This window comes from Ailuropoda melanoleuca, chromosome 10 (genome assembly GCF_002007445.2).
Source record: "Ailuropoda melanoleuca isolate Jingjing chromosome 10, ASM200744v2, whole genome shotgun sequence".
Lineage (NCBI taxonomy): Eukaryota > Metazoa > Chordata > Mammalia > Carnivora > Ursidae > Ailuropoda > Ailuropoda melanoleuca.
In genome coordinates, this window is record NC_048227.1 from 33311584 (window position 1) to 33323831 (window position 12248).

Here is a 12248-nt window from a genome sequence, read left to right on the forward strand (position 1 = left end):
AGGGCTGAATGTTGCCCCAAACTGAAAAACAGATTATTTTGTTGGCAATGGATGAAGATACCAGTCTGGGCAGAAATTCGTCTGCGGGAAAGGGCAAGTCTCCTACAAATTTAATTCTCATGTTTGTGTGTGTAAGGCAGTCTAGCATTAGTGCTAAGAGCCTAGCCTGTGCATTAAGAATCTCTGAGTTCAAATCCTGGCCTATGATGCCACTTGATCTAAGGCCAATCACTTAACCTCTTCCTTTCTTCTATCTGTGTAAAGGGAATTATGGTGGTGCCTCCGACACAGGGTCCTGGAAGTATAGGAGGCACTTAAGAGTCCCGATCCAGAGTAAATCTCATAAAAGGGAAAAGTCAGAATGCTCAGGGTTAACCGAGGCAGACAGCCTCTACGACAGACCCCGATCGCAGCTCCAACTGGATCCAATCTGAAAGTCACCCTAACTTTGAAAACAGCTCAAACTCCTTCCATACAATTTCATAGCAGATCTGAAACTGTTTAGCTGCACCAGGCCAGGCGATAAGTGAGAAGAGGAAGGGCTGTCTGTGTTTATAGCCTTTGACAAATGGGCTCTCATCTCCTCCTGACAGATTCTCCCCTTGGCTGATCCATCCGCCTCTTCTGCCATCACCTGAATTGTGGTCTTCATAATAGTACTGGAATTCAGATGGATTTTACACCACAAATAAAAATGAATTTAAATGCCTCGGCTCCCCACCAGCAACACGGGTACTGTAAATGTCAAATGCATGCGGTTTTGCAAGGCCGTACAGCCGCTCTGAGTGATGGGCTACCTTGCATCACCTTTGCTAAATCTGCATTAGCTCCACGGCATTCACCTGTGGGAGGAAACAATCTGAGCTCTGCTTCCCACTTAAGGGTGAAAAATGCCTCCAGCCCTTGAGACCTCCCTGTGGCAGCCTCTGGATGATTCTAAGAAATGGCCAGGAAGCCATCCACATGCAGGTGCACTCACAGGGACTCTGCGATTTGGTGGGCTTGGAAGCAAAAGGGAAACATGGAACAGAAGCACACCCCAAAAAAAGCCACGGATTTCTCCGTACACAACCAGGCAAGGAGCTCCTTGTCAATGTCTGCCGATGGAAAACAGGCATTTAGAATAAAGAAACATAGAAACGTAGAAGAAAACTCTTCTCATTCAGTCAGCAGTCTCGGACAGAACCACACAGTGTGCAGACCAGAAGAGCGATGTTACTGCTCTTCCATAGGATGAGGGCTCTCTCCAACTCCTGTAATTCACCGCTTATCTTCCATCATTATATCTGGTCTGGGATTCAGTCAATGCCAAAATGATTCATCTCAAGGTAAAAGCCCCTACCAAATGGGATGAGGCATGAAATTGGAGGGGGCAGCAGGGAGAGACCCTATTAGACTCTATAGCAAACTTGAGATCTTGTTTTCTAAAATCTTTCTCTCCGGAAAGTACTCAACCAAATACAGAGACACAAATGTTAAGCACACAAATATATCCATATATACAGAATATATGGAAGACAGGCAGACAGGAAGGAAGGAAAAGCAAAAGGGAAATGAAAAAGGAAAATAAAAAACAGGTTTCCTGGGGATGCATCTAGTCCCACAGACACCATGTTGAGCTTTCCTAACTAAAGGAAACTGAGCTTTCAAGAAATCACTGCCAGTTTGCCTTCAGAGCACTCAGCGTTTCGTAAAAACCCACATGGGCCAAGGGCTGCATCTTCAGAGGCAGGCTGACTTATTATTTTGGCACCTCTGTCATCTCTCATCACTTCAATTCCACTTTATCAAATTACTGATTTTGCCAGAAGCATTCGGATTAAGTGGAGAGGGGCACACACACACACGCAGGAGCAAGTGTCATCACTTCAATGGTGAAATTTCATAATTATACGTCAGGGTGACAGAAGTACCAGAGTGCATTCGAGAGCCTGGATGAAGATCACTCCAGATGCCACGGCTGCCGTCTCCCTGCGTGCCCTCCTGCCTCATCACTGCACGCAGGGGCGGGGCTGGCACTCTTCCGTTGAGGGTGGGGCCACTGCCCCTCTGGGATGACTGGGGTTGACTTTTCCATTAGGAGACAGGACCCCGATGTACAGAGCTACCCCCCGCACCTCACCCCACCCCCAAACCCATTAGGAGACCCAGAGAAGCTACGGCCCAAATGTAAGAATCACACAAAAATAAATCAAAAAAGAATTCCAAGAGGAAGAAAAGTTCTCCTGTTGGACAGAAGGAAGAGCAAGTCCTTAGAGAAGAAGACTGTCGAAATGGAGGTAGGCATTACACCTGAGGCATTGCTACGAGTCATCACCAATGAAGAGCAGGCAAAGGGGTTTGGTTAATTCATGTGTCCTCAGTCACGAGCACTCATGTTTAGAAAACACCAGGTGAACCTGTTTAGAGATGAAGCTTTTTTTGAAGTTCCTGACTCAACCCCACAGGCTATAATAAAGCCCAGAAATGCATATGCGTGTGTGCATGTGTGTTACTCTTTTTTGAAAATAGTTGAACCCGTGTACGGATATGACTTTTAGTACCAGTAAGCATCACGAGACATCCACAGACTTGGGGGATCCTTATCACNCGTGTGTGCATGTGTGTTACTCTTTTTTGAAAATAGTTGAACCCGTGTACGGATATGACTTTTAGTACCAGTAAGCATCACGAGACATCCACAGACTTGGGGGATCCTTATCACCATGATGTATGACCCAGTGGCAGTCATGGCAGAATGGAGCCATGTGGCCAGCTCTCATTGCCCAGAGATTATCCTGGTTGCTCATGTATCTTTCGGGTGATGGAACTGATACTATTTTTTTTTTAAAGATTTTATTTATTTATTTGACAGAGACAGAGACAGCCAGTGAGAGAGGGAACACAAGCAGGGGGAACGGGAGAGGAAGAAGCAGGCTCATTGCAGAGGAGCCTGATGTGGGGCTCGATCCCAGAACGCCGGGATCACGCCCTGAGCTGAAGGCAGACGCGCTTAACCGCTGTGCCACCCAGGCGCCCCGGAACTGATACTATTTTAACAGTATCGGGCCTCCTGGTGTCTTTCAAACACTACTGGCAAAGAAGGCACCAAAAAAAAAAAAATACTGAACAGAAACAGAAACAGGCTTGTGAATTTCACAAAAGTCCAAGGCAAGTGGAAGCAACCCGACTTAGGAAGCAGGGCAGGCGACACGCCCTCACTGCGATGTGGGCAGAGCGGCTGGGGCAGATCACCTACAGCAGAACTGGTAGGAACGGATGAAAAAAGACAGTAGACATATGTTCAGCCTAAATTCCATTTGTCCACCTGCAAGTATGCCAACATGCAAATACGCAGTGGACGCAAATATGAATCAAAACGCCCTTGCCTGCAAACAAGAGAGCAACCCAGAACCACCGGAACGGACCTGAGGATCACCAGGAGCGAATTTCAGCTCCTGCGCATCATTATTCTGTTCAACACGAGGAGATTAACACTCCTTAAAATAATGCATGACAATTGCCTTTTATTTAAAAGCAAATTTTGTTTTGAGGAGCCCTCAAAACGCCCTTGCCTGCAAACAAGAGAGCAACCCAGAACCGGAACGGACCTGAGGATCACCAGGAGCGAATTTCAGCTCCTGCGCATCATTATTCTGTTCAACACGAGGAGATTAACACTCCTTAAAATAATGCGTGACAATTGCCTTTTATTTAAAAGCAAATTTTGTTTTGAGAAGCCCTCAAGCACCTTATTAATCAGCAGATGACTGAGCTATCACAAAATCAGGGCTGAAAACCTCTGCTTGAAATAATAACTGCGTTTGACAATAATGGTACAGCTGCAGAGAGAAACATCTTTCAAAATTGTGGAACGATGTCAAAAGTAGCCAGGAGATATGTACCCTCAATTCACTTATTTGACCTCTTTGGATCCAAGGCGTTAAAGGTAAAATTTGATCTGCTTGGATGCACTTTACCAGGGAAACTTCTGTGAACTCTTGTCAATAGGGACAGACCATGCAGAACAATTGTCTAACAGCTGCTTTTCCTGAGGGGATCCACACCAAGTGTAACAGGAAGATAAAGAGGGGGCGGGGGGGACTCTGAAAATGCAGGAAATGACCTCCCCTCCCTGCCCCCCAAAACATCTCACATAAATAGGTTTATGCCATAGAAAGTCACTGCTCACATAACTTTATCATGATGGAAACTGAGGCAGGCTCTCTCAAAGTGTGTAGATTAAATATGAGGGCTCACTTTGGAAAGCCCAAAATGTTATATTCTATCATATATGTAATATTTACAGAATAAACACTAATGATGTTCAACAGCAAGATGAAATGAGTTAAGGATAAATGAGCTATTTTCCTAAAGACAAGCATATGACTAAAATAAAAAACGGCACCAATTTTTATAATAATTATGTTATGCACTTTTCACTGAAGCCATCAGAGGTAACACAGACGAACATTTTAAAGTATGACTGTCTTTAAGCATCTAATATCAGTACATGAATCACCATTGCAAGCCATCATCCCGCCTTAAACACTTGGGTTTAAATCACAGAGTTCTTGTTTTTTGGGGGGTTTTTTGAAATAAAAAAGACAAAAAATACTGACTTACCTTTCTGTCCTCTATTTCCACACAGGTATTGCAGTCTGCTTTGATATCCTGAGAGGAAGAGAAAAGAAAGAGAAAGAACAGGAGTCAGACTTACGGTCAGGGAACTTTCAGCAGTGTCGTTGAAATGCCCTTTAAAATAATAAAAAACTCACACTCCTAACGGTTGTTTCTCGAGCCATTGCTCTTTATAGCCCTTTTAAGAAGTATATACCCTGGTGTTTGCATTAGAGACATATGGATGTCATAACTAAGCTTTATTACATGCAGATGTGGGGTGAAGGCAAAAGCTATGGATCAGAGGCCACAACAAAGAGAAGCCGATGGCTCATAAAATAATATGTCCCCCCGACACCTTTATTCACATCAGCAGAAACTTCCCTCACTGGGACTTAATATCTCTCTCTCTCATTCCAGATTTAGGAGAGTCAAATCTACCTCCTTTCAACACAAAACCATTACCATCTCTTTTTTTGTTTTTTAATCTTTCTGTCCATCCACGTATCCATCCATCCATCACCCACTGCTCATCCATTTATCCATCATCTGTCTATCCATTCATCCACGGGTCCGCTCATTCAACCACATTTACTGCACTTTTACTTTTTATGCATTTTTTTCATCTTACTCTGGAATGTAAAGGTAAGAAAAATATGGTTTCTACCCTCAAGGAATTCACCAGTTAGACACAGTGGTTGACACACACACAAGCACCGTAATATTCATTTACTTATGCATTTAGAAGGAAGGCATTCAGCACGTATTGCTTGCCAGGCCTTGCTCTAGAAAAAGAAGACTCAGTAACATACAAAACACATGGAAAGTCCTACCCTAGTGAGGCTTTCATTCTGCTGGAAGAAACAGCCAACAAAGAAACATGAATAAATGGTATACTTTAATTTTATAAGAGGATTCCTACAATAAAGACAGATAAAGCAGGGAGAAGGGAATGGAAATGGTGAGCATGGGGGAATAAAATCTTAAATTTAAAGAGACGTGGCAATTGAGCAAAGGCCTGAAAGAAGTTAGGGGATGAGCCATGTCGCCATCTGGGGAAAGAGCCTCTCAGGGAAGGGAAGAGCAAGAGCGATCGGACACAGTTAAGCTAAAGGAAGGAAGCAGCAAGACTCGGTGGCAGGAGGGAAGTAAATTGAGAAAATACTGGGAGATGAGATCAGAGGAGGATATTAGCTCTTATTCTGAGAGCAGTGAGGAACCACCCAGGGTTTTTTTTTTTGGGGGGGGGGGGTTTAGGTTTTCTCGTTTGCTTGATCTTGTGGCAAAATACGCACAGCATTTACTAATTTAACCATTTTGACATGTAAGGTTTAGGGGCATGAAGCACATTCACGTTGCTGTGCAACCATCTCCACCCTCTACGTCTAGAACCTTCTCACCCTCCCAAACTGAAATGCTGCCCCAGTAAACACTGACTCCCCATGTCTCCCTTCCCCAGCCCTTGGCAGCCACCAATCTACTTTCTGTCTCTGTGAGTTTGACGACTCTAGGATCCTCATTGTGCTGGTCTGTGAGGGCGGCCATAACAAATACCACAGACTCTGTGGCTTAAATAAATCTATTTTTTTTTCACAATTCCAGAAGCTGGAAGTCCAAAATCAAGGTGCTGTCAGGGTGGGTTTCTGGTGAGACCTCTCTTCCAGGCTTGTAGATGGCCACCTTCCCACTGTGACCTCATGTGGCCTCTTCTCTGCGTGCATGCAGAGAGGTCTCTGGCGTCCCTTCCTCTTATAAGGACACCAGTCCTATCGTATCATACTAGGGCCCTTATGACCTTTTAAATCTCCATTACCTCCCTAAAGGCCCTATATCTGAAAACAGTGACATTGGGGGTTGGAGCCTCAATATACAAATCTGAGGAGAGAGCACAATTCTGTGTATAACACTCATAGAAGAGGGATCATACAGCATCTGCTCTTTTGTGTCTGGCTTATTTCATTTAGCACGTCTTCATCCAAATCTCAGCCATGTAGTTAGTAGTATGTGTCAGATTTCATTACTTTTAAGGATGAAGAATATTCCATTGTATGTATATATGACACTGTGTCGATCCATTCATCCATGGTTAGACATTCGGTTGTTTCCACCTTTTGGCTACTGCGAATAATGAACATGGGTGTACGCATATGTGTTCAAGTCCTTGCTTTTAAGTCTTTTGCATATATGCCCAGAGGGGAATTGCTGGATCACAAGTTTATTCTATGTTTAATTTTTTTTTAGGAACCGTCATACTCTTTTGCACAATAGCTGTGCCATTTTACATTCCCACTAGCAGTGCATGAGGGTTCTAATTTCTCCATGCCCAGGCCAGCACTTTTCCTCACTCAGAGGTTTTGAAGAGAGAAGAGACATGATCTGGCTTGTGTTTTAACCGGGTAGACAACTGAGAGCCAAGGGCACAAGGGGAGACCAATTTGGGGGTGGCTGCAGGAAGTCAGATATAAGATGTTGGTGGCCGGGAACGGTGATGGTAGGGAGGTGGTAAGAAGAGGTCAAAATCTGGATGAAGTGGGGCACCTGGGTAGCTCAGTCAGTTGAGCATCCGACTCTTGATTTCAGCTCAGTTCATGATCTCAGGGTTGTGGGATCGAGCCCAAGTCAGGCTCCATGCTCAGCGGGGAGCCTGCTTCTCCCTCAGTCCCTCCCCCTGCTCTTGCTCTAAAATAAAATAAAATACTTTTTAAAAATCTGGATGTAGTGAAAGATGTCTTAAAGGACTGGATGTGGAATATGAGGGAAAGATGGAGGCCAAGGACCATGCCAAGGTTTTTGGCCTGACCATTCTAGCAATGGAGATTGGGGGGGAGGGCGGTGACTATGGGTGAGGCAGGATGATGCAGGGGTCTGCAAACAATAGTGACTCAGTTTGGGCTAAGTTAAGTCCATAGACATATTTATTGTCCCACCAAGAAGTAGCTGGGTTTACTCTGCTGATGTGTCATTAGGAGAGGGTTGATTAAGTGGAAGGCCATCGCCACAGTGATTTATTAAGCACAACAAAGTCTAAGTCCGTGTGAATCAAGAGTGTAACAAAAGAAGACAATATCATAAGGTGAAGATTCTGTTTTTTATGTAACAGACGGTTTTAATATCAGTAAAATGGGACCGAAACAATGAGCAATGATTGAACGCCTCCCAGGTGCCAGGAACTATGGCAGGTATTTTTCACACTTGTCTCTAAGCTCCCCACAACCAAACAAGGTTGGTGTTTTCACTTTTTACCATATAAAAATCGAGGTGAATGATTAGGTGATCCATCCTGGGTCACACAACGATGGAACATAAGTCTACACCTGGAAGTGGCCCCTAACACCAGGCACTTCGCATTCCTTTCAGGTGATTTTATCTTATTTTAGTCGAGGTGGTTGGTCAGTCTGGATAATTCAGGCCACGTGTCTCATTATTTTCCTTTCTATGGGGAAGAGGGACGGTAAAGCAAAATTATTTAGAGAAGAGGCACAGCTGTGATTCTCCAAGTGTGATTCCCCAGATCAGCAGCACCAGCACCACCTGAGAACCTATTTTTAAAAAATGCATCTTCTGGGGCCGGACCTGGTGATATGCTCAGAGATCTGTGTGTTAGCAAGCGTCCAGGGGTTCCACTGGGAGCCCAAGGCTGAAACACTGCAGGACACTGTCGTGATTAGCAGTTCCTGTGCTAAGCCAGACTCCTGCATCCCAAGCGCGGTGCCATCACATGGCAGCTGTGCAGCTAAGGGTGTCTTTACCTTTCAAAGACTTGATTGCCTCATCTGTGACGCAGGGGTACGATGAGGTACTGGCTATTCAAAGTAGGGGTCTGTACCCCAAATGGAGCATCTCGGGCTTCACCCCTTCACTTCACTGAATCAGAATCTGCATTTTAACAAGCATGTAGACCGAATGACTGTGTTCCCCAAAATGCAGAGATTGAAGCCCCAACCCCAGTGTGGCTGTATTTGAAAATGGGGCCTCTAAGGAAGTAATTAAGGTTAAATGAGGTCATAAAAGGGGGAAATTTGATCTGATGGGATTAATGTCCTTATAAGAAGAGATAACAGAGAGCTTGCTCCCTCTCTCTCTGCATCCATGCACAGAGGAAAAGCCATGTGAGAACACAGAGAAGGTGCTGTCTGAAACCCAGGAAGAGTACTCTGCAAAACCTGACCACACTGGCACCCTGGTCTCGGACTTCCAGCTTCCAGAACTATAAGAAAATAAATTTCTGTTGTTTTAAGTCTCTCAGTTGGTAGCATGTTGTTATGGCGTCTGATGCTAAGACAACAAGCTTCCCGGATGATCTTCAAGGACTCCTAGGACTTGGGGTCATGGTTTTCTCACCACACCCCTGATTAAACAGCTGAGGTCCCTGGCTGACCTTGAACCCTTACTCTTACTGAACTCTCTTTGAATTCATCCACTAAGACACATAGAGATTAACTGGGTATGGGAATGATGAAAATCATGAATTATTTGTAAACCCAGGAGATGCCATCTACAAACAAGGCAAGAAAAAGCAGTTCCTTGTCTGTTTTAGGCTGTTCTGACCAGAGGAAATGTGCATTTTCTTTCTTTCCTCCAGTGAAAATATGTTGAGTTTGCAGGGAAGAGTCCATATCCAATTTTGATTTACCCACAAAGAAGTGTCAGGTGTTAATCAACTAACTAACGCGATCAATAAGCCAAAGGCAGGTTTTTGTTTTTAATCTGCCACCAAGGACCCACACAAGCAACAGAAAAAAAGCCATCTGGCAGAATCAGAGCTCTTGCCATTTCCCTAAGATTATTCAATTTATTCTTGTCAGGATTAATTTACTAAACCCATGCTGGATTTTTTATTTAGATGATATTGTTGGTTTGTCATCCGCTGCAGATCTATGCGGGAGGCACCACAGGGGACTGCACTTGCTTCTGAACAATGTTGGACTCAAATTGGAAAAATGTCACTTTGGCGGGAACAAATTATTGTTCGGATCGCTCTACGTAGAGCTGGTGTCTCCGGATGGGCTCCGACCTGACCTTTTCCGAACCAGAATAGTCGAGTAAGTACTTCAGCCCCACTTGATGACTCCGCTTGGAAAACAGCTCAACTACTTAAGTGCTAAGTATGAATTTGGAGCCATGTACTCATCACCAAGCAATCAATTCCCGTACAGAATTCTCCTTTCTGTAGCTGGAAAACTCCAAACAGTGACTCAGTCGCTAGCAACGGATGGGATTCTGCACACGCTATGGAGTCACACTGCCTGGGTTCACATAACTGGACTCCGCACCACACTAATTGTGGATTGGTGCCTGAGTTTTCCCGTCTGTGAAATAATGATAGCCACCTCATTTGTCATCAGGCATATATAATCCATGCAAAGGTCTTAGCATAAGGTGAGTCATAGATAAATGTTAGCCATCATTGACGGCATCCTCCAAATGTCTTTGTGAGACCTGGTTCTGAGCAGAGTATTGAGAACTTAAAAACAGTTCTATTTTTAAAGTTTGCTCTTCCAAGTCTTCTGAGTTCTTCTGGCTTTTAAACATCAAAGCACTTGGGTGTCTGTTCTTTTCAGAAGCTATTCTCCCTCCCAGAGAGACTTCTTTTCTTCTGCATTTTGTGTGTTAGTTGTTTCTGATGATTTTTGTAGGTCAGGGTTATTTATGCCCACGGTGCAGAGAACCATCATCCTGGATCATGTATCAGCATCACTTACAGCTCTGAAGTGCCCAGAAGTTAAAGGTCCCTGTGAACAGGTGGGGACAAACGTCTGCCGGTGAGATTCTGGAGACCTTAGAGGACTTAGAAGCCAGGAGTCTATAGTGGGTGGAATAGTAAACCTCAAAAGATTATGTCCGTGTCCCAACCCCTGGAATCTGTGAATGTGACCTTATTTGGAAAAAGGGTCTTTGCAAATGTAATTAAGGATCTTGACATGAGATCATCTTGGATTATCTGTATGGGCCCTAAATCCGATGACAAGTGTCCTTTTAAGAGATAGAGAAGAGATGGCCATGTGAAGACAGAGGCAGAGCCTGGAGTGATGTGACCACCAGCCAAAGAGTGCCCAGAGCCACGGGCAGCTGGACGAGGCAAGGGGAGAGTTCACTCCTAGAGAGTCTGGTAGGAGAGTAGCCCTGCTGACATCTTGATTTCAGAATTGTGCCCTCCAGAATGGTGAGAAAATACATTTGTGTTGTATTAAGCCACAAATTTGTGGTAATTAGGAAACTAAGCAAGAGCCTCAAGGAGCTTCCAGTGTGACTCTCTCCTGTTTGATACTTGCCTACTCATCACGGGGAAAGGAAAGGCATGATCCAGAGACCATGCCATGCAATGCAAGTCCTAGGCGAGAAGAAAAGCCCCTTTATATAAGAGATGCCAGGGCAGTTGCACGCTGTTACGTGCATCGGCCCTTGTGTTTTCAGAGGACAGCCCGGAACCTCTTTTAATGACTTCAGGTATCAGCCCTCAAAGGACAATATAGAGACAAGACCAGGGTGCTTATATGGGATGTGAGAGTAAAGTAAGGTCATTTATCTTTGACGTGGCATTGTTCTCCCCGACTCAGACAATCACCAAGTCCCAGAGAGCATTTCAAAGTTAATAGCTACAGTTTAAAATATCTCTTGAGAGCTGGTGGATGATGTGGGGAAACAAAGGCAAAAGAAAACTGGTGGATGATGTGGGGAAACAAAGGCAAAAAAAAAATTAGATTTTTTTTTTTTTTTTTTTTTTTTACTACTCCAGACCACTGAAAGTCCTTGAAACAGGCAGAGTGACATTCCTCTAGGAACTCAGCTGTCTTAATGTTAGTACTTGGCTGAGGGCAAAAGGCAGTCTTAGCCCCTCCCCCAGGATCCTGGTAAGTCTACTTTAACAAATAAAAATCCCTTTGGAAACTTCCTTTATCTCTAAACCCCCAAGAAATGTGTTGGCAATCATCCCCCAAGCATATGACCCACCAATATACATCTGAAGGGTCTCATGACTCAGGTTTTATTAAGACAGCAATAAATAACCTTTTCCTAACAATAGCTAGCCCCCTCAGGGTCCTGGAAACCTTGCTTCCAAAATTCCTTAGAGACTTACCCTCTCCCTAACCCTCTCCCAACTTGAAAATGTATGATGGGCTGCTCTTCATGAGCCCAGTCCAGCTCTTTCTCCTCATGGCTCCTGTCCTTCTGTTTAATAAAATCACCATTTTGCACAAAAGACGTCTCAAGGAATCTCTCCTGCCCGTCGGCTCCAGACCTCAACAACGTTCCAAAACAACATCATTTGGCGACCATGAAGGGATACCTCTCATTCTAGGGAGCTTGCTTTCTGTTCTCACCTTCACTTAATAAACTATCACTTCACCATTTTGTGTCCGGCAGATTCCTTCTTCCACTCGGAGAGACAAGAACCATGCAATTCTGCAACAATATGGCTCACCAATATACATATGAAGGTCTCATGACTCAGGTTTTATTAGACAGTAATAAATGACCTTTTCCCAACAGCAGCTAGCCCCCTCAAGGTCCTGGAAACCTTCTTTCCAAATTCCTTAGAGACTTATGCTACCCCTAACCCCCCCCCGCCCAACTTGAAAATATATAATTGGCCACTTCTCGTGACTCCAGTGCAGCTCTTTCTGCCCACATGTCCTGTCCCCTTTTTG

General features: G+C 44.4%; 1 protein-coding gene across 14 annotated transcripts in view; it reads right to left on the reverse strand.

Annotated features, from left to right (window-relative positions):
* Positions 1–12248, reverse strand: part of RBFOX1 (RNA binding fox-1 homolog 1) — a 2017010-nt gene that overhangs the window by 892079 nt on the left and 1112683 nt on the right. For all 14 annotated transcript variants that reach the window (XM_034670396.1, XM_034670397.1, XM_034670388.1 and 11 more), the window contains one exon: positions 4606–4653. In XM_034670396.1, the coding sequence (XP_034526287.1) occupies positions 4606–4653 (48 nt within the window). The remainder of the gene's footprint in view (positions 1–4605; positions 4654–12248) is intronic.